The 22912-nt window shown below is 38.4% G+C and overlaps 1 protein-coding gene and 1 long non-coding RNA gene across 4 annotated transcripts in view; one reads left to right on the forward strand and one right to left on the reverse strand.

Moving 5' to 3' along the window:
- Positions 1-794: 794 nt before the first annotated feature.
- Positions 795-10886, reverse strand: LOC101002488. Its single transcript, XR_002523963.2, has 3 exons — positions 10794-10886; positions 5520-6056; positions 795-1093 (listed from the first exon to the last, which is right to left on the reverse strand). It is a non-coding gene; the product is annotated as an uncharacterized LOC101002488 (long non-coding RNA).
- COLEC10 (collectin subfamily member 10) overlaps positions 4999-22912 on the forward strand; it is a 40178-nt gene continuing 22264 nt past the window's right edge. For 2 of the 3 annotated variants that reach the window (XR_001905819.3, XM_017962258.3), the window contains exon 1: positions 4999-5275. Coding sequence is in view for 2 of the 3 variants with exons in the window: in XM_017962258.3 (XP_017817747.2) it covers positions 5128-5275 (148 nt within the window). In the remaining variant the exon portion in view is untranslated. Of the gene's footprint in view, positions 5276-20936; positions 21023-22912 lie in introns of those variants that run through there. The other variant, XM_017962259.3, reaches the window with a different exon arrangement.

Raw genomic sequence — 22912 nt, forward strand, 5'->3', positions numbered from 1 at the left:
AAAGAAGGAAAATGTGTGTGGAAGATGTAGACCTAGGAACGAGAGAAACATCTCCATCTTCCATATTGAGAAGTCAATGAGAAAAAAATAAAAAGCAGAGTATCAGTTTAAGTTTGTTACTTAAAAAAACAAAGGAGATAAATTAAGAAGCACTAAAATAATTATTTTACTAATAATTAAATACTCCTATAGGTATTCTTATAGGAGTAAGACTCAAGAGTGGAGAGCAAACGGTGGGAGGCCTTCTGATTTTGTCTCATAAGCCTGTTAAAACCATTTGACTTTTTTTTAAAAAGTCAGCTTTCCCAGGTTGAATATTTGATTTTTTTTTAATTTTTATTATTTTTTTTAAGATGGAGTCTCACTCTGTTGCTCAGGCTGGAGTGTAGTGGCATGATCTCGGCTCACTGCAACCTCCATCTCCCGGGTTCAAGTGATTCTCCTACCTCAACCTCCCGAGTAGCCGGTACTACAGGCATGGGTCACCACACCTAGCTAATGTTTATATTTTTAGTAGAGATAGGGTTTCACTATGTTGGCCAGGCTGGTCTTGAGCTCTTAACCTCAAACACTCTACCCACTTCAGCCTCCCAAAGTGCTGGGATTACAGACATGAGCCACTATGCCTAGCCTTGATTTTTTAAATGTGGTTTTATAATATGAAATTTGAAACGTAAAAACGAAATTATTATGTGTTTGCATGTTACTTTCTAAATGCTTTATTTTAAAAGTCACTCTACTAAGTTTCATCTTTTACAAACTGTATAAAGTGAAATTAACTCGCAAGAGAGAACTTTAATCCACTAAGTACTTACGTGAATGGATAAAGCTGAAACCAAGTCCAAAGTTGAGTTATATCAATTTGTCAAGAAACCCCTTCTGGAGATGAGATTGTCCTGGTGTTGCTATCCTGTTTTAACTAGTAAAATACTTCTGCCTTAGGATACGCTTTTTTCATATCCTGGAATTTATTTTCCTTCCAGGAAAATATCATGAAGCTGGATGCATGATCATTAAAATGCACAAGAACAGATGTTGCTGGGTGTCTGTCAAGCACTGAGTAAACGTTCTGATGTGTCATTTTTTCTAGTTACTGTGGATGAATAGCACAAAAATGGAGTGTTAGTTTGGGGCTGCCATAACAAGTTACCCCAAACTTAGTGCCCTAATACAGCAGAACTTTATTATCTCATACTTCTCAAGGCCACAAGTACAAAATCAAGGTATAGGGAGTAGAGAACTCTACTCTGCAGGCTGGAGGGGAGAAGCACTCCTTGCCTCTGACAGTTTATGGTGGCTGCAAGCCCATTCTTTAGTTTGTTGTTGTGTAACTCTCATTTCTGCCTTGGTCTGCACATGGCCTTCTCCTTTCGTCTCTGTCTCCCTCCTTTGGGTGTCTCTTCTAAGGACCCTAGTCACTGGATTTAGGATCCACCCAGATAATCTAGGATGATCTCATCTTGAGACTCTTAGCTTAATTATGTCTGCAAAGACCCTTTTGTCACATAAGGTCACATTCACAGGTTCCTGGGTTAGATGTGGATATATATATATTTTTAAGGCCACAATTCAATTCACACACATACACACATACACACACACACACACAAAGAGTAGAGGAATAACAGGGCAAATATCACTTGTTATTTACTTTAATGACAGGTCATATTTGGACAAACACAAAGCTAAGCCTGGAATTCCAATATCTTGGGAATTTAAAGATGAAAGCAGTCAGAAAAAGTAGAACTATGAAGACAGTTTTATAAACTAGCCACTAATTCTTTTCTTTTTAGATTTACCATTAACCTCTTCCACTTTTATGCCATCTGTAAACTTGACTGGCTTGTTGTCTATTTTAAAACGACGTTTTAAGGCAAAAACAGTGTTGGCTTGTTGTTCTCAGCGACTTCATTTTCTGAATAAACAAGACTGAACCCTTTTAAATGTCAGTAGAAATCTTTCTGAGAAGCACTATTTTTTTGCACACTAGAGACGATATACTTAACATCATTCAACCACTGTCTTTTGTGTATTCAATCATCTTTCCCATTTTAAAATTAAGTAATGTTTTATATAAAATATGTGAATTCTCTGTAGCAATTTAAATTTTGATGTAGTATTTTCTACATTATATAGGAATATATTTTTATGCTTCATTGAGTTAAAAAAAAAAAGGGAGGGGGACAGAATATGCCAAGAAAATTTTTTAAGGACTATTATTTATTTGAAATGGTGACCAGTTAATTTCTATATATAAATGCAATGATTCTGTTCTCATTGTATGCCAGGAAATGTTTGAAAATAAACAAATAGTGAAATAGACTTAGGGTAGTCTAAACAATTTAAAGAGTACCAATTTTCTTAGAATCATAGAATTTAGAAAGAATGTTAAATATGAAGTCCAAACTCACTTTATATGCCTCGTGGCAATTGACATTACGTGATTTGCTCTATATCACATATCTGGCTATGACAGATGTAAAATTTTAGGTTCCTAACATCATTCTATTCTCATGATTTTTCTATCGCTGTTAACCTGACAAATGCATCCACTTTAGACGTTTTAAGTGTTTGTGGAAAATTAATGCATCCTCAATGCTTGAGAATGTTCATCTTTATGGAAACCAAATAGTATTTTAAAAGCAGGATTTTGGGAAATAAATTTGTATTTGAGGTTTTTTTTTTTTTTTTTTTTGGTCACTTTTTCAATGGATGACCTCATTCAAACTGCTTTATTTTTTTGAGCCTCAGCTGCTTTGTTTGCAAAATGAAAGGACTACTATATAATCCACAGGACTATTTTGAGACTAAATAAACTCAAGTTGAGACTAGCTCTCAGCCTGCATATAATGACTATTCAATCAGTGCCAGTTTCCTTCCCTGTACTGCTTATAAAAAAGTCAGTCAGTTACACTATAAACCTGTTGTGATGTATTCAGTTGTCTCCCTCCCACCTCAAAATTCGTGTGTTGAAGTTCTGATCCCCATTACCTCAGAGCAAATTTCTGCTGTTTAAGTCAGGGGTCCCCAATCCCCAGGCCACAGACTGGTATCGGTTTGGGGCCTGTTAGGAACAGGGCTGTACAGCAGGAGGTGAGTGGCAGGTGAGCCTGCCAAGTTTCATCTCTATTTACAGCTGCCCCTCATCAGTCACATTACTGCCTGAGTTCCACCTCCTCTCAGATCAGCAGTGGCATTAGGTTCTCATAGGAGCGCAAACCCTATTGTGAATTGTGCAAGTGGGGATTTAGGTTGCCTGATATTTAGGAGAATCTAATGCCTGATGTCTCCTATCACTGTCTCCTATCATCCCCAGATGGGAGCATCTAGTTGCAGTAAAACAAGTTCAGGGCTCCCACTGATTCTACGTTATAGTGAGTTGTATAATTATTTCATTATATAATACAATGTAAATAATAAAAATAAAGTGTACAATAAATGTAATGTGCTTGAGGCCAGGCACAGTGGCTCACACCTGTAATCCCAGCACTTACGGAGGCCAAGGCGGGCAGATCACTTGAGGTCAAGAGTTGGAGACCAGCCTGGCCAACATGGTGAACCCCCGACTGTGCTAAAAATACAAAAAATTAGCCAGGTGCAGTGGTGCATACCTGTAATCTCAGCTACTTGGGAGGCTGAGGCATGAGAATCGCTTGAACCCTGGAGGCAGAGGTTACAGTGAGCCAAGCTCATGCAACTGTACTCTAGCCTGGGCGACAGCGGGACTCCGTCTAAAAAAAAAAAAAAAAAAAAAAAAAGGTACTTGAATCATCCTGCAACTATTTCCCCATCTTCCCCATAGAAAAATGGTCTTCCACCAAACTGGTCCCTGGTGTCGGTTTTAGCCAACTGGCCACTGGTGTAAGTCATTCAGTTTGTGGTGCTTTGTTATGGCAGCCCTAGGAAACCAATGCACCTGTATTTCTTGGATTGATGGTTACTTATGATGACATTTCTTAGGGATAGTTTTGCAGCAGTCAGTCTGTATCAGGATCTGTAAGGTCCTTCTTTTCCAATTTCAAGGAAAACAGGTCCAAAATCCCTTTCACCTAACTCTTAGTTGAGATGCCTGTTCAAGAATGGAGAAGGTAAGGGGCCTCTCCAATATATGTGATTCTGGTTCCAATCTTCCAATATCTTGCTATGCCTATACTATTTGTACAGGTTATAGGTTTGTGGAATAGATAGAGATCCCGATCTCTGTATCTCTATCTATATCTCATCTACATACTCTACATCTAAATCTATTGAGCTTTCTGTGAAACATACCACAAGTTTTTACCCCTTATTTTATAAAAAACTTGCTGAAAACACCGCTTTAATCAAATCATCATGTCATACCCTCTCATACATTTTTATTTACCATAATTTGCCCTCTGTTAACACGTTGTTAGACAATTGAAGGCCTTTCCCCTTTCTGCCACGTCCCTTCAAATGAAGCTTTGCCCACATTTCAGAGTATTTCCTTGAGATAGTGCACAGAAAGGCTAAAAGCTATAAACCAGGCCAAAGGTTATAAACATTTTAACATTCCTAATACTTATCACCAAGTTGCTTCACAGAAAAGCTGGTTGTTCTTTCCTTTTGAACTTAGTCACAAGAGAATAATCTTGGTAGCAAGAGAAAGAAGGCCATGGAGGGCATTGGAAGCATTAGCGTTCAACAGGCACAAGCAGGTAATAAATATCACTTTATGAAAAGCTCAAAGCCATGCATGGTGTTTGCACAACATGTTGCTAACTGAAGACCTCTCTGGTTCACAACCTTTCTGAAACTCAGTGTTTAAGTGCAATATAGCCTATTAAATTGTCAGCTCAAGTACTCAGCAGAAGGCATCTCTATCTTCTTTGCTCTTAGGGATGTTTCCACTGACATGCACACTGGAGTTCAGAGATAATTTTCAATAAACTGTTGTCACTTGAAAATAAACAGTCTGGACAATGTATGGTCCATCTGGAACACTGAGAAAATAAACAATCTAGGGTATGCTTCCTTCCTGCCTCTGTAGCCCTTTTTGGAATGTGTGTTCCAAATACTTCCCGTTCTTCCCCAAAGCAGGAGGTTTTATTTAAAATAAAGCTGTTTATTTGGCATTTCTGGGAGACCCTTTTCTGAGGAACCACAGCAATGAATGGCCTTGCATCCTTGCTTCGAAGAAACCAATTTATCCTCCTGGTACTATTTCTTTTGCAAATTCAGAGTCTGGGTCTGGATATCGATAGCCGTCCTACCGCTGAAGTCTGTGCCACACACACAATTTCACCAGGACCCAAAGGTGAGGAAAGAAAACCACGATTTTCATGTATAATAAATATGATCTCTTCCCTCATCTCTGAACCCCTTCCTAGATTTCAATGACTTTCTCTTCTCTCCTCCCTAGTTTCCTCCCACTTCCCTTCTATTTTGGAAAATCAGGATTTTCCAAATCTGGTCTGTTACTTATTTAAAGCTCTCCCTTGATGTTAGGTAAGAGGATGTTGGGAAGGGGAAACCCAGGACAGAGATCTGAGGGAACTTACCCGGGGCAGGGGGAAAGTCCCTGTTCTGTTCTGCTCCGGGATAGATGCACAATCCAAGCATGAGTCTTCAGAAGTCCTTTCCTTCCTTAAAAGGATCTCTATTCTTGAGCTGTTTGTATTCTCCTCCTTTCTAATACTGATGCTGGTGAAGCTGTTTAAGCAAAGGGTCAGTAAAATAAAACTTAAATCTTAAATATATATTTCATGAGTTAATGGGATCCTGAGTTCCAACGTAGAGGATGGAAACATTCTGTCAAGCATCGTAGGTAGTATATAAATGACCATTTCTTTCTTTGGAAGTGTAGTCTTTGGGGCCAAGTGCCTTCTGCTCAAGAATGGTAGAATATTGCAAAATGTTCTCCAGTAGAGCCAAGGTCCAAATATGCTTTAAGCAACTAGTAGATAAAAAAATCTATTTTTCTGGTTTTAGCTTTTACCCTTTTGTTCTGAAAGTGGTCACTGCACTGCAGATTGGTGCTCCCTTATTAGTAATTCATGCTGTTTCTCCAGGCTATAGGGTGGAAGAATTGCAGCTGCCTAAAATTTTAAGTAGAAAAAAGTGTTTTTTTAAAAAAAAAAAAATCAGAAATACGTTGCCCCATGCTTGTCAGTTATTTAAATGTGTATTGCTTAAAGTGCATTTTTCTTAATCACTGAATTAATTTTCCTCTAAGATTGCAATCCAAGTTTTAACCTTTGATACGATAAAATAAATGCTGTAAGGAACAATGAGACCTTAGAGCTTCCAAATAATTTCTTGGGTGAATAAATGAATAATGTGAGGGCAAATGTTCAGAAAGAAAGTTTTGATTAGAAATAAAGTATTTACTTAAAACCTGTACTGAACTTTCCTTAGAGTATAGGAAACTTTAGATTATTCCTGGGGTGTCATGGGAGGCATCGAAAATTAAAGTTTTCCTTGTCCCTGCAAATGGGAGAATCCATTTGAGAATAGTACTATTTTTTACTTAGTAGAAAATTTCTCCCTCCCCATTTTCCCATTAGAAACCCTGTTAAGATTTCAAACAGTGGAAATCTCACTAACTTTCCTCCTGAGCACGTGCAGACATTATGAGATAATTACAAGCCAGACTGTGACAAAATGAAGTGAGTGCTCCTGGGGAAAAGGATTTGGGAAGCGGTGCTCTAGAACCCTGGGTTCTAGAACCAAGTTTGTTTGCTATGTTCTTGGGTTTGATTTCCTCTTCTTCATCTAGAGCTTGGAAACTGCATCAAATGGACTCTAAATTTTATTTTTAATAAAATTTTATTCTTAATAAAATAAATTCTTAATAAAAGTTAATAAATTTTATTCTTAATAAAGAAATTCATGATCCTCAAATGTACTGAATACCTACTAAGTTCCAGGCATCATGTTAGCTGCTAGGGGCTGGAAACTAAGATAAGGAACCTGTCTTAGCTCTTGCATCTACATACCAAGCTTTGTATTCTATTACAGACTCTTGAGGTTGGCACCAGTTAATTTATGCTTTTTCTTTGAAAATTTCCTACACACCTAAATGCACCTAAAGCAACATGAGTATATTCATATTCATCGCTGCCTTTCCTCTGCTCTAGGAATTGTGCTAGATGATATGAGTACACCAGAAACAAAGACATGATACCTTCTCTTAAGATAGGAACAGTGGGCCAGGTGTGTTGTCTGTAATCCCAACACTTTGGGAGGTTAAGGTAAGTGACTCGCTTGAGCCCAACAGTTTGAGACCAGCCTGGGTGACATAAGGAGACCCCATCTCTACAAAAAATTAAAATAGTTTTTTTTAATTAGCCAGGTGTGGTGGTGCACAGCTGTAGTCCCAGTTACTTGGGTGTCTGAGGCAGGAGGATTGCTTGAGTTCAGACAGTTGAGCCTGCATGGGCCATGATCATGCCACTTCACTCCAGCCTGGACAACAGAGTGAGACCCCCATCTCAATATATATACACATATATATACACACACACACACATATATATACACACACATATATACACATATACATATATGTGTATATATATGTATCTCTCATACACACACACACAGCCATCTACTCTACCTTGTTCCTTCATGAATACGCAACCCCTCCCTACTCCAAAATAAGGCAGATATGTATATTTACCTCTACAAAATTAAAAAAAGAATAGTATGATGGCTAAGCAAATGTTTTAAAGGACTGGGTTATTACTGTTTTTTCAATATTTTTTCCCTAAGATCAAGCTAGTCTTGATACTTTTCTCCATGGCTAATCATCTCATTACTGTATTTTCTAGCACTGCAGCACAGTGCTCAGAAATTTCTAGATACTCTGGGAAACAGATGGTGAAAGGAATTTTCCCTAAATTCATTTGGGAGAGTGAAAACTAAATAATTTATTTAGAATTGCAGAATGCCATTTGTAAAAACCCAGAAATGCTAACCAATCATAGTATATATTGACCAATATACAGATATTATTTTTAAAGTCTTATTTCCCAGACATGGCTTAGTGGAAAGAAAGACACTGGAGTCAATCTGACTATCTTCAGCATGTTGTTACATCTGTTACACTTCAGTGTCTTCATTTGCAAAGTGAGCCTTCGTCACAGACCTGTTTTCAGAATTATCATAACCAATGTGAACTTTAAGCTGTGTAGACATCATCAATAGAAATTTAAAAAAATTGTATTCTATCTTTCCCTTCTCTCACTATCTAAGTCTGTCAAATAACAATTTTGAGAATAAGTTATCAAAACATCTCTGTTGCAAGCCATCATTATTTTTCTTTCTATGCCTTAAACTTATTGTTTATGTTACCTAACAGGAAAATGAAATTCATTCTCTCTCTCTCTCTCTTTCTCTCTCTCTCTCCCCCTCCCTCCCCCCACCGTCCCCTTCCCTCCTCCCTCCCTCCCTCTCTCCTTCTCTCCCTCTCTCCCTTTCTCTCTTTTTCTCCCTCCCCCCCATCTTGGTGGTTTCTTTAAACAATTTATGTGAAATTCTGACCTCTAGTGGTTTCCCTTGAAAATAACAATGACAAAATATGTACAACTATTAAGTATCCATAAAAAATTAAAAAGAAAAATAAATGAACACAAAGCAAAAGAGAGACAAGTTTTAAACAAAAAATGTTAAAAAATGATTTTAACCAATTAATGTGGATGATGCTTTACAGTTTTCAAGGACCTTTAAAATCATTGTCTTGTTTAATTCCCGTAATTTCCCTATATGGTAGCAATTTCTTTAAACTTAGACCTAAGGAAACAATACCAGTGGGGCCAAGGGGAGTGCCCAAGGTCTTTCAGCAGGTGGAATCTTGCATCTTGAACTTGACCCTGGGCCTTCTGGCTCCAAGACCAGTGTCATTTCATTATATCCACTAGTTTGTACTAGTTATATATCAGATTTGAAAATACAGTCCACCAGTCACATTTTGGTGATTAAAAAAATGTACAGGGCAAAGTCAAAGAACATGGCATCATGAAACCTCACAGCCCGGCACTGTCTTGGGTACTAAAATATGCTGAAAATGAGGGCATATCTTCTCTTTGATAATCAACTTCATTACTTCATTAATTTGTTTGGAAATAATGTTATTTTACCCTATTGCTTATTTTGATGTTTGCTAGCTTTTTAGTAGGGCCTTTTCAATGACATTTTTTTGTGTGTGACCTACAAGGTCTTTTTTCCAACTGACTTCTCTCAGCTTCTCCCCCATCATTTCAAACTGCTGTTTTCACTTCTGCTTTTCAATGGGCATGCTGGTCTTCGCTCTCCTTCCTGACTCGGGACCTTGGCTCTTGATGGCTCTTCTGCCTGGTCCACCCTTATCCAGATCTTCCCAAGGATAGTTCCTTGTCCTCATGGAGGTCTTAGCTCAAGTGTTATCCGTGCAGCAAGGCCCTGCCTACCTACCCCTGTACTCTTTGTCATAGTTCCAAGGTATTTTATTTTCACAGGCTTAGTACTAAGTGAAAATCTCTTGTGTATTGATGTATGTATAGTCAGTCCTGGCGTGCAGGCTTCCCAAATGGACAAGGATGCCAGTCCTTCTTGCTGAGCGTGGTTTTCTAAACCTGGAAGAGCTCCCAACACAGGGTGGGTGCTCAATACATATTTGTGATTAAATGAATCTACCCACATTTTCCGTGAAAGACCCCCAACATTTTAATTTGAGGTCTTGATCTATTAACACAACTCTTTCAAAATATCCTCTAAGTATGTCCTGAAGTTCCTAAAAACTGTTGCACATGCTCCCATAAAAGGACTGCTCCTGGGGGCCATGGCCATTGTGCCACTTCCCCAACAACTTAAGAACCTCCCTGCCAGGGGCCACTGCCTTTCTCGTAATTACAATAGTGCCTCTGCTTCCCAGGTGCCCCTGTCTCTGCCTAGCCAGTAACACACTGCTGCCTCCTTCACTAAGGAAGCCTTTCCGACACTTCTGAGGACACTGTGATTCTCACGGGTAACCATCATGACTCCTCCACAAGTGTGGCCTGTGATGAAACCACAAGGCAGAGCAAAGCTCTTTCCCTTTCAGCATGACTCTAATCACCACATCCAATGGGGTGGCAGGAGCAAGACTGCTAGCACACATTGAGTAGCTGCCATTCACCCAGCACTCTGTGAGTGCTTTACAACCATGTTTAAATTTAATTACTTCAATGGACTTTGAGCAAAAAGATTTTATTATCTCAGTGAACTCTGAGAAAAAATACTTTATTATCTCAATGGACTTTTGAGAAAAAAAGGCTTTATCACTCCCATTAGACAGATGAAGAAATTGAGGTAAGAATTATTAAGTCCCTAACGTAGGTCCACAGAGCCAGAAGAGGCAAATTAAAAGCCAGTTAAGTTCTAGTTGGGCCCTATGTTCCAATCAACCTGCTAAACCCACTAGCAAGCCAGAGAGGCCCCTACACAGTGTTGACGGCACCTCAGTGTTTTATGGGGCCAGAGGAAATGGCTACTTCAGTCTCTTTACTTAAACCCCCCTTGGTCCCCATGGAACTCCAGGGCACACACCTGAGTGTCAGACAATACAAGCTCTGCACAGTTGCTGCTCTTCTCTGATGAGAGAGGCTATGCCATGAGTAAAGCCTGACAGTCGTCACCCCTATCCTCAGGGATAATTCCTTTCTCAGAAGACCTCTTAGCTACTGAAAACTAGATTTCTATTTGGCCATCCACTATTTTACTGGACATGGCTCTGGATCCCAGCAATTGACACAACTTGAATAATTTACCAAGATACTTCTTAGCCCCCAACACAAATAAGACATTCTGTGACTTACCCAAATGGATAGAGAGAAACGCCCAAGAATGTCCAATCTTTTTCATACTCACACTGGAAGTCTTACTACCTGTGAGGTCACCCTCAGAGATAATTTTGTTTAACTCCAGTTATTTTTACTTTTGTGAAAACTGAGGCCTGGAGAGGTAAAATAACTTGTTCTAGGTCACACAGCGGCTAATAGGTAGCAGGGCTAGAACTAGAACTCAGATTCCAGATTTTTGGAGCAGGCATTGTTCCATTCCACCATGTTACATCATTTTCCTCACCTTATATCATTCTCATTAAACATAAAATGATTAGTTGGTTTTATAAATTAACATTAGAAAAGGAGTTCCATGAGATCAATGTATAAACATGACACAGAACTATTCTAGCTCAGTCACCCTGATGCAAGTTGAGTTGCTGATTCTTTTTCGGTAACTATCAGAAAGGGTAAACAACTAGGTGTTTTCCCAAAACTTTTTATTAATTGTATTAATTCACTAGATTCTTTCATTATGTGTTTTAATATGTATTTTATGCATAAGGACAGAACAATATTTTCAGTGTTTTTTTTTAACTTTTGTATTTCAGCGTATCGATACTTAGAACAATTTTTCATCTTTTTTTCTTTAGGTAGATACTAAGAAGGCATTTCAAGTTTAGGTCAGGAAGGGAAGAATAAAATTCCAGTCAATAAAAGTGTGGGTAAAGATGAGTCAGGAAGTAGTACTAAATGGTAATGATAAAAAACAATTTGTTTCGGCTGGGCACGGTGGCTCACGCCTGTAATCCCAGCAATTTGGGAGGCCGAGGCAGGTGGATCACGAGGTCAGGAGATCGAGACCATCCTGGCTAACATGGTGAAACCCTGTCTCTACTAAAAATACAAAAAATTAGCTGGGCGTGGTGGCGGGCGCCTGTAGTCCCAGCTACTCGGAGGCTGAGGCAGGAGAATGGCGTGAACCCGGGAGGCGGAGCTTGCAGTGAGCAGAGATGGCGCCACTGCACTCCAGCCTGTGCAACAGAGCGAGACTCCGTTTCAAAAAAAATAAAATAATTTGTTTCATTTTAATATGAACTTAATAAGCCATGTCTCTCTTCAACACTCTTACATAATAATTTGGATATGTATTAATCACTAGTAGAGATCATAGTGATAGGCATTTTCATGTATGTGAAGATCATGGGCTTTTATATGTATATATCATGGACATATATATATATATATGTATAGTTTTGAATGTGAGCTCTGCCACTTACCTAGCTATACGATCTTAAGCTTAAATGTCTTCATCTATAAAATGGCCAAAATATTGAACTCATGGAGATAGAGAATAGCAAGATGATTAACAGAGGCTAGGAAGGGGAGTTGGGGGACATAGGGACAATTAATGGGTACAAAAATAATAGAAAAAAAGAAAAAGACCTAATATTTGATAGGACAACAGCTGAACTATAGCCAGTAATAATTTAATTGTACATTTGTAATAACTAAAAGAGTATAATTACATTGTAACACAAAGGAGAAATGTTGAGTATATCCAGTTTCCCATGATGTGATTGTTATACATTGCATGCTTGTACCAAAATATCTCATGGACCCCATAAATGTATACACCTACCACACACCCACAAAAATTAAAAATTAAAAAAAAATTAGAAATACAATGGAGATCATATTGCCCACCTCAAATGCTTATTTTGAAATTGAAACATGTTTAGTATATAGCTTACCTACCATTTCTTTCACTAGTCTCCACTCCTGTTTGTTACTATAGGCTCTCTTCCCCCATTCCTAAAGAAAAGCTCATAGATTGTAAAGTCAGCTCCCCAAATAGAAATGTACCAGGGAAAGACAGCTCCTTTCTCCTACTTACTGCAATTTTCTGCCTGTTTTCAGTCTTACTCCAAAGTCAACTTTTATTTATCAAGAGCTCACAAACTTGAGACCACCTCTTCTCTTCGCTGATATTGCTTCCTTTCTCTAGTTCTCCAACTGATCCTGGCGTTCCTTATTAGTAAAATGGAAATAACTAGTAAATACCCTCAGGTTTGTCATGGGGATTACATGAGTGAAAACAGAAAACTGTATCTCAGATTTCTCATCAGTAACATAAGGATGATAATAGTGTGATTTCTTCATAGGGTTGTGGTGAGGAAAAAAATGAGTTAAGCCACATAAAACTCTTAGCACCTGTAGTCTCAGGGACTCTGTAAAATAAGAGCAAACCATGGGAGAGCAAAACCCAAGGGAGAATGAGATTGTGTTTCCTGTTTATTGTTCTTCCTTCTTCCTTTAAGAAATATTTCCTTTAGCTACTGTCTATGTCATATAGGCAGGCTATTCTACTGGCCTTGGGTCATTGATGACATATAGGCCAGGCACAAATTCTCTGTTTCTCTCTTACTCCTCTTGTTTATATTTATAAAATTCTACTTGTAAAAACTTGGTAACTCTGTTAGTTTCTTCATGATATTTCAACCCATAACCAATTTGTCTGTTATTTTTGCATTACATATTGGACTTGCAATATCCTGTAATTTTATACAATTCTTTAAATTATATTTTATAGCTTTCTCTGCTCTTTTAGAAAAGAATTGTACATACACACAGTAAAAATCGGACACTCAGAGATTCAAGTAAAGCAGCATCTAAATAATGTGGGGTTTCTTTTCACATTATTTACTGTGATTGTTCTTGATTCGACAGCTCTGGAAGCATCAGTTTAGGTCTCTTGTGGTTACGGGAAGATGCTTGTATCTGTTAAACAAATTATATGAACAGAAGTCATTCTTTAGAATTTGCAAAGCTTCATCTATTATTCTATTTTAGCTCAACTGACACCTATAAGGATCATCACCTTTATTTTAAGGAGAAGGAAACTAAAGCGTACTGCTCTTGCATGTGATTTCACCACACAGCTGTGAGAAAGTTTTCTGAGGAGAAACCCTGTACCCATTCTACCTCCCTAACTACGAAGAGAGGAGCCCTAATCAACCCAGCTGGTGAGAGAAGCTGAGATCTGTTAAATGAGATAATGTCATCTCAGGAATAATCACCCATATCTTAAGAAGACAGGCTAGATGTGCTGAGGACACAAAATTCTTTAAACAGATAACTTATTGTTACCTGCATTCAGAGCTTATAGACTTTGAAGGTCATTTATTTGATGCTGCTCAGGGATAAGTGTATGTGCAAGACATTATAGCATCGAGTGCAGTCAAAAATAGTTTTGATAGTGTTGTTCTGCCTGGCCTGAGATGAACCAGGATTTAGAAAAAGATTTCTCCAGTCAGAGCCAAAAGCTGTGAAAAAGTCATCTTTCTCTCATCAGACCACATACTGGGTGACCAAATGACAGGACAACCAAAAGAAGGAGGCCCATATGTCCAATGGGAAGTTGAGGGATCCAGTGTAGCCGCAAGTGTGACAATATACTCTAGACAAAAGTGAAAGCCCCCAAAGAAATGTGCGTGGGTCGGGGAACTTTGATACACCACAAGGGAAAGTCTCTGGAACCAATTTATCATTGTAACCCTAGCACCATGCTTCACTTGAAGGGCAAAGCTGGACAATGTCACCAATGATTTTGGGGCAAAGCCAGTGCTAGACCACAGACACAGACCAAGAATAAAGCTCACATAGAATGTACAAAGGCAAGGGATATGACCTGCTTTCCTCAACTGGAGCACACTTAAGATGACATTTTACTTTTCAAATTAAAATGAGCTCGAAATTTTGATTAGCCTGAGTAGAGAATGATATATATATAATATATATATATATATTTTGCCTCTCCATGATTTGGGAGATAATACCATGTCCGTATTATTCTAATGTGGCCTATCCACACCAATGTGAAATTTTTTTCTGCTCCCTCTTTCTGATATCCAAAACTAAAATGTCCAGCATTCTCAACTGCCAAGGTGTCCCACCATCTGCCCACAGGACTTTATTAAGGGGAAGATAATCTCCTAAAATGCATCATATCACTGCCTTTTCTATATCTTTTCTTGTCTGAATTTTGGGAATGTAGAAAAATGGGCAAGTGAGAGGTTAGAGCATCAAAAAACATCACCAGTGCAACGAAGTTATTGACTCAGTTTTCTAGTTAGTAAAGACTCTGAGTCTTAAAGCAAAGGATATTCAATGGAGGAGGAGCTAACTAAGTGTTATCCTGCCCCTCCCCCTCTTTTTTTCTGAGACAGAGTCTCGCTCTGTCGCCCAGGCTGGAGTGCAGTGGCACGATCTCGGCTCACTGCAAGCTCCGCCTCCCGGGTTTACGCCATTCTCCTGCCTCAGCCTCTCGAGTAGCTGGGACTACAGGCGCCCGCCACCACGCCCAGCTAATTTTGTTTTGTATTTTTTAGTAGAGACGGAGTTTCACAGTGTTAGCCAGGATGGCCTCTATCTCCTGACCTCCTGATCCACCCGCCTCGGCCTCCCAAAGTGCTGGGATTACAGGCGTGAGCCCCCGTGCCCGGCCTATCCTGCCCCCTTTTAAGTGGACAGGATTGGCATTTTAATAAGGTAGAACACAGAATTAGTTTTGTTGTTTTTTTGTTTTAACTCCAATGGCTTCAACATAAATAACAACTTATTATACTTGTCTGCTGCATTAATCCATTTTATGTTGCCATAATATAAAGGAATACCTTAAATTGGGTAGTTTATTAAAAAGAGGTTTATTTTGTTCATGCTACTGCAGACTGTACAAAAAGTGTGATGCCACTATCTGCTTCTGGTGAGGGCCTCAGGAAAAGTACAATCATGGCAGAAGAGCAAAAGAAAGGAGGATAGTTCACACTCTTTCAAATAACCAGATCCGGTGTAAACTGAGAGCGAGAACCCACTCATTACCACAAGGAAAGCACCAAGTCAGGCATAAGAGATCCTCCTACATGACCCAAACACATCCTGCCAGGCCCCACCTCCAACGAGGGGGATTATATTTCAACATGAGATTTGGAGAAGACAAACATCAAACCATGTCATCTGCTAACCTAATTTTCATTGAACGGTGGGTTTTCTTTTCCACATAATTTTCAGAGTTATTTTAGCAGAAGTTGTGAGATTGTTTGTATCTGGTCCAGTCAACCAAATGATAGTTTAAACCAGAGGAACCAATGGAAGTCTTTGAGTAGAACAACATTAGATTTGCTTTTTAGGCAGAGAATTCTCTTAGCAGGGTTGAAGATAGACTGAAGGATATGAGAAGGTCTTAGTGGGACATAAATGAAAGATGAGAGTTGCATAAGGGTTGCTGGAATAGAGAGAATGGGGTGCAATAGAGAGATACTTCAGAAGTAAAATTGGGAGATTATGAGTTCTTAATTGTGTTTCAGTTGCATGTGAACACCAGCGGAAAATTCCAGTCGGCAGTTGGGAATAGATATCATAAATATTTCTTAGACATTGTTTTTCTAGAAAAACTAATCACATAGCCCATCATCTTGACTTACAGTTTTTATATTTTGTCTCATTCAATGTTTGATGATTATCAAAGAGGATACTACCATTCTCACAGATACTTGAGATGTTCATAGATTGAGATGTTGGTATACATAATAATACAGTTATCAAAAGTAATGGCTAAAACTGCAATTACTTTAACACCAACCTAATAACTACATTTAATAACAATACTACACTTTTTCCTTAAATTTGTTTCTAACTCACTTTGTGCTGAAATTAATTTTAGAGAGAATATTGTATGTTACATATACAGAGTGTTGTAAATGTTTAGATGCCAAAAGCATAAATCTGCTCTGCGAAGACACACACACACACACACACACACACACATACACACCCCAACCCCAACCCCAACCAGGATGTTGCAAATCTGCACGACAGGATAAGTTCTCACAGAGGCTTTCTTCCCCTTGTCCTCTTCTTTGTACCTCTCTCATTTCTAGTGACTAGATATTCCTCATGGCCCCTTGGATGCTACTGGCATAATGTAATAATGTAATATTCCGGAGTTCTCACTACCTTCTAAACACCCTTCTAAGCTCTTCATGTGCATGACCACATTTACTCCTCACAACAACCCTGTGAAGGAGGCACTTCATTATTCTGACTTACTGATGAGCAAATTGAGGCTTACAGAATTTAAATGGATTGCTAAAGTCCCATACCCTGTCAGTGATGGAGCCCGGACTTGAACTAAGCGCTTTGATCCCAGATCCTATGCTCTTAACAACTGCATTGCATTGCAGAAGCGTGCCACTTAGTCCCGAATTGATGGGATTTCTCTTTGTTTTTGTTTCTATGGGCCTGGCTGAGAATGCATTTTAATAATGAATGATATGTGAAGGCAGAAGGAAACCTGCCTAACAAACCTTAGTGTTGCATTTTTCATTAAGTACAGTGTTAGTTCCCACCCTCCCACCCCCACCCACTTACTCAAACATGTGATGACTGCAAAGTAAATGCAGACTCCAAGTGATCATTCTTTTTAAGCCAAATAAGCTTGAAAACAAAAAGAAGATACTTTGTAATTCAAATAGGAGAGACTGTAGGATACTTGAAATCCTCAGTTGTCTCTTTTGCTAGGTTGCAATAGAATAGCCAAGAACAATGAATGATAACATTCCATGATGAAATATGACATAGACTTATACATATACATACATATATTTCTCTAATAGTCTGGACATTTTCATCTATTATTTATTGCTTATATTTTTAGATTTTTAAATTTTATTTATTGTCCTTTTTGCAAAGCAATTTTCAAAAGTTCTTTGCATATTACAATATTACTAATTTCTCATATGCTATATATGTCTATCTTTCCTTTTACGACCTTTAGATTCTTCTCTAAACAGATTAATTGCAAATGAAAAAAAAATGTTTTTCAATGGAGGTGGGAACTGAAAGACATTTTGATGAACAATGCATAAACAGATTGGACAGGAATAGAAGGTTATGCAGCAGAGAAACTCCAGGGTTGTAATGAGTGTATGTAAATTAGCCATTTATCAGAATGTCAGAAAATAATGTGGGAAAGTTCCATTGATGCCAGCCTGTGAAGGTTCATATACTAGACTAATTAGTTTGAAGTGGCCTGTAAACACAGAAGAACTGTTGAAACATTTTGAATTGGGCAGTAGTATGATGAAAATATGATTTAATAAAGATTAATTTGCAAGATAGTTGGGAAAAGTAAAGTTCAGATTCAAGGAAACCAATATTTCAAGAAGTATTTATTGAACAGACACTAATCTAGGCACTTGAGATACATCAATGAAAATCTTTAGGAATCACCTGTAAGGAACAGGGTTACAGCATAAAGACAGGAAGGCATAAAATAACAGCAGGGATGGGAGGAAAAAAAAAGACAGAGTGAACATATGAAAATTAAGAGTCAAGATGAGAGTGAGGAAGCTGATTTGGGTACCGAGCCTTGGAAATTAGACCATGACTGTAATATTGAGAGACAAAGGTAAATTGGAAGAAGAAACAAGAATATGGAGTGGACAGAAGCAGTAGAGGCAGTGGTGTGTGTATTTGCCTCCTGGGCTGCCTTACGAGATTATTGGCCATCAGCACAGACCTCCCAGCAGGCTGGAGTCGATCCATTAATCAGCCATTATTGAGAAAGACATTTCAATCAATTACAAACTCATTTGACTGTATTGTCATTAAGCTCACATTTATCTACCTTGTCTTTAAGGATGTTACTCCTTTTATTTTGAAAACAAGTATTGAGCAATCACCTATTTACAGATTCTCAGATTCTGTGCCAAGTGCTAGGAATACAGTCTATCATCCCTGACCTATCTCATCACCTATGACACAATGCAATAGGACGCTGTAAAGTGAGAGGGGATTACCCTCCAGGGATTTAGTTTAGTTCTGACCATTGAAGAGGGAGATGGAGCTAGGAAAATCTGTACTGAGAAGATTCCTTGGGAAAGGAGGTAACACGTGAGCTGAACTTTCTGAATTTTATTTAGGAATTTTATTAGGACAAGGTCCAAGGAGTTCAACAGAAGACAAAAATCCACATAAAATTTCATTGGCAAAGACATTTTAGCACCAGCTTGCCCTCATATAAGGACAAATTTGTATTTTAGCTTATTTTCTTTGTATTTACCTTATAATGTAAGTTTATTCTGGTGGAGCTCAGTCTAAAGGATCCTATTTACTTCTTTTTGACAACGAATAGTGGAGAATTTGAAGTGTGGGCAGGTAGGGTTAGGTGTTTCCTCCTTTGTGCTCCCACAGCAGTGACTGTCAGCATTTATCACAGTAATTATCTGCTTTTTTGTCCATCTTCTCCTGAGGCTTTGACCTCTTCCTGGGAAGGAACGTCTCCTAATCATTATCAAGTGGTTGTATTAGTACAGAAGTTTGTGTTGCCAAGTGACAGAGATCAACACAAACCAAACTTACACTGGTCAACCAAACACACAGAGAAAAGCAGGGGAATTCACAGATTCACATAACAGGAGGGGATTCAAATTGAGTTAGGTCCAGCTGCTCAAATCACGTCTTCTGGGCGGAGTCTTTATCACACCATTCTGCTTTCCTCTATAATGACTGTAATGTGGGTTCTCTCTTAATGGTGTCAAAATAGATTCAGATTCTTCAATGATAGTTTATCTTCTCTGAGACTCCTGCAGAAAAAGCAAATCTCCATTTTTGAAAGTTCTAAATAAAATCCTCAAAATGAGACTTGTGGGCTCTTATTGGGTCACACGTGACTTGCTGAATGAATTATTATGGATGTGGTCTAAACCATATGGATTGAGAATGAGTAAGTGTGATTTCCTACAGAAAACCGTGGAGCTGTTACCTGAAGCCCAGGGAGTGGATACCAAGAAAATGAAAGCAAAAAACGCTCACTATGGTTGCAATATTTATGCATCAGTGAGAGTACATTCCATGCAAGGGGCTCTTTGATGAATTTTATCATCCATAATCTTACTTAATCTTTAGGTAATTCCATGAGAAAAGGGTCATCATCCCCATTTTCCCGGATAGGAAACTAAAGCAGGAAGGTTAATTATTTAGTGTAAGATTTAATGTAAGTTTAAATAATTTATCAAATAATTTAACAAATTACTTAATAAAATTATTAAAATTAAATAATTTATTAAATTCAGTTATCTATTACATTAAAATGTAATAGCTGTTAGACAGGAAATTCAGGAGTTGAGCCTAAGTACGTGTGACTATAAAATTCCTATTTTGTCCGTTGTTCTGAGCTTTCAGAGGGAACTTGAATGAGTGCCCTATCTGCCAATACACACATGGTTCCTAAAGGTGGAGTTCCTTGGCAAATCGCATCTTTGTAAGGAGTTGCTATCTTTCTTATCAGACTCTTCCTGAGACAGCTTTTCCCCTTAAAGACACATAATTTTCTACGGACTAAGATGCAGTTGGTTCTTTTTAAACCATATCCTTACTTTAAGCCAATAATAAACAACATTTTTGAATGCTTTAAATGTGTTAGAAAAAGTGCTAATTGTTTTATATGAAAAATCTCATTTCCTGCACATTCAACATAAGATAATGTTAGGATACCATATTAGCCTGTTCTAACCTTGCTAATAAAGACATGCTCAAGACTGGGTAATTTATGAAGGAAAGACATTTAATTGACTCACAGTTCCACATGGCTGGGAAGGCCTCGCTATCATGGTGGAAGAGCAAGGGACGTCTTACACGGCGGCAGGCAAGAAGAGAGCATGTGCAGAGGAGCTCTTCTTTATAAAACCATCAGATCCCATGAGACTTTTTCACTACCACAAGAAGAGCATGGAAAAGACCTGCCCCCATGATTCAATTATCTTTCCCCAGGTCCCTCCCATGACTCATGGGAATTGTGGAAGCCACAATTCAAGATGAGATTTGGGTGGGAACACAGCCAAACCATATTAGATAGAATCTCAGAAAAATCTCTTAGAAGACCCTTGCCCCACTATCATGTACTTATTTTTTTTCTATTCCCGAGAAGCACACTGTTGTTTATTTGTTCTTGAGCAACATTGCCAGGGTCTGGGCCTCCGTTTTCCACAGATAACCTGCCTCACAACAATGATGGTTGCAAACCTATAATGTCTACAAATCAGACTTCATTCAAAATCCATGCTCGCTTGCTTTTTACGTTTTTATTAAAAGAAATACAAAGAAAGCTTCCCCTAAATTTCCATCACAAAATTATTAAAGTAAATCGAAGTAGCATAGGTCTCAGAGTGAGGGAGCAACCCCCAGGATGGGAGACTCTAGAACAGGTAAGCATTCTAGTTATTTCCAATTATAGATAAGAAAATGGGAGCACTGAGAGTTTAAATATCATAGCTAAGTTCACAGGGCTGATAAGCAATGTGATTAAGATTTGACTCCTGAATATGCAAGGTCAGGACCCTCTCCGGGGCTTCATCCATATGTCATCCTAACTTTCCAGGAATGACTCCCTTCTGTGAATCACCAGTGGAAATTTTTAGTCTTCCAACAACTGTGTCCAAGGCAGTTTATTGATCTATTAGTTCTTTCAGAAGAGAAAATGGAATTATTTGTCATGATTTGTTTTCAAAGGATTTAGACTTACTCCTCTGAATGTCTACTTCTCTTCTAAGTACTCATTTCTTCCTTGTATGAGATTATATATAGCACAGCAGTGTGGGCTTGAGATGAACAAGATCACAGAAGTCTATCAAGGTGACTTTTTCAAATGCCTACAGCCCTTTAAAAAGCAAGATTGATATAACGATAATATGTTTATATGGGAGTTTGTTCTTACCCTTTAGAATCACTCACTGAAGTACTTAAGGGAGGTATGTTCATGTCTATAATTTACTTTTTAAAAAAATATAGCAAAAATAAATACATGAAGCAATAACAATGTGCAGATTGGTCAATCTCAGTAATGGGTTTTTATCTTTAATTATGTGAAAAAGTTTCACAATAAAGGGTAAAAAAACATACAGCCAAGTAAAAGAGTAAGTAATGATTATATAATAGAGATTGAGGTAGTGAATATGAAGAAATAATCACTCATCTACTTCTATTCTCATTAAAGCAGACACTGATGAGTTTACCAACTAAGCCAGGCATGGTGTTGAACACTTTTCATCCACTGTCTCCATTAATCCACAGCAATCCTATGAGGTTGGGACTATTCTCTCCATTTATGGATGAGAAAACTGAGATTTGAAGAAATGAAATGGCTTGTTCCAGAGTACTCTTAACCAAGGCATTACACTTTCTTTACCTTAGGGAAAGCTGTGCAGAAGTGGCTGACTTGAAAGAATTCAGGATAGCCAGGAATAGGCAGGTTGGGTAGGTGAAGGCACCAAGGGAATGTTAAATGGGTGAATGGGGAGAAGGCAAACAATAGCAGGTCCCAATGAGGCCTGAAGATTTCAGTGAAGTGATGAGGTTGAGATTGGGGAAGTAAAAGTACTAGGGAGTGGTCTGTTTTATGACTCTACTGGTACATGTCATGTATGTAAGAGGTATGGGGAATAATTGATGACTACTGAAATTTCCAAGAATGAGGATGCAATTGGCATAGATGGGAAGAAAATGTAAGTAGGAGTGGGAAGGATATATTTTAGGCAGAAGTTCTTGCCTTGTTAAGAAAGCACAACATACCACCTATTCCATTCAATTCTTTAATTTTAATTTTTTTTTTTTTTTTTTTTTTTTTTTTTTTTTTGAGACGGAGTCTCGCTCTGTCACCCAGGCTGGGGTGCAGTAGCACAATCTGCAACCTCCACCTCCTGGGTTCAAGCGATCTCCTGCCTCAGCCTACCGAGTAGCTGGGATTACAGAAACCTGCCACCATGCCCAGCTAACTTTTATATTCTTAGACGGGGTTTCACCATGTTGGTCAGGCTGTTCTTGAACTCCTGACTTCAAGCAATTTACCCGCCTCAGCCTCCCAAAGTGCTGAGATTACAGGCGTGAGCCACTGTGCCCAGCCTATCCCATTCAATTCTAAGGCTGATCAGGACAAAGGTTACTAACAACTCCCCAGTCTATAAGATTGTTTTGACAATGGGAAAAGGACTTTAATTAATTATTTTTAGCATCTCCAAAACAATTCACAACTTTTCAATAAGTATTTCCTTTGAGTAAAGGGTACTGGCCTGGGTTCCAACTAGAATTCAATTTTAAAA

This window comes from Papio anubis, chromosome 8, assembly GCF_008728515.1.
Source record: "Papio anubis isolate 15944 chromosome 8, Panubis1.0, whole genome shotgun sequence".
Taxonomy (NCBI): Eukaryota; Metazoa; Chordata; class Mammalia; order Primates; family Cercopithecidae; genus Papio; species Papio anubis.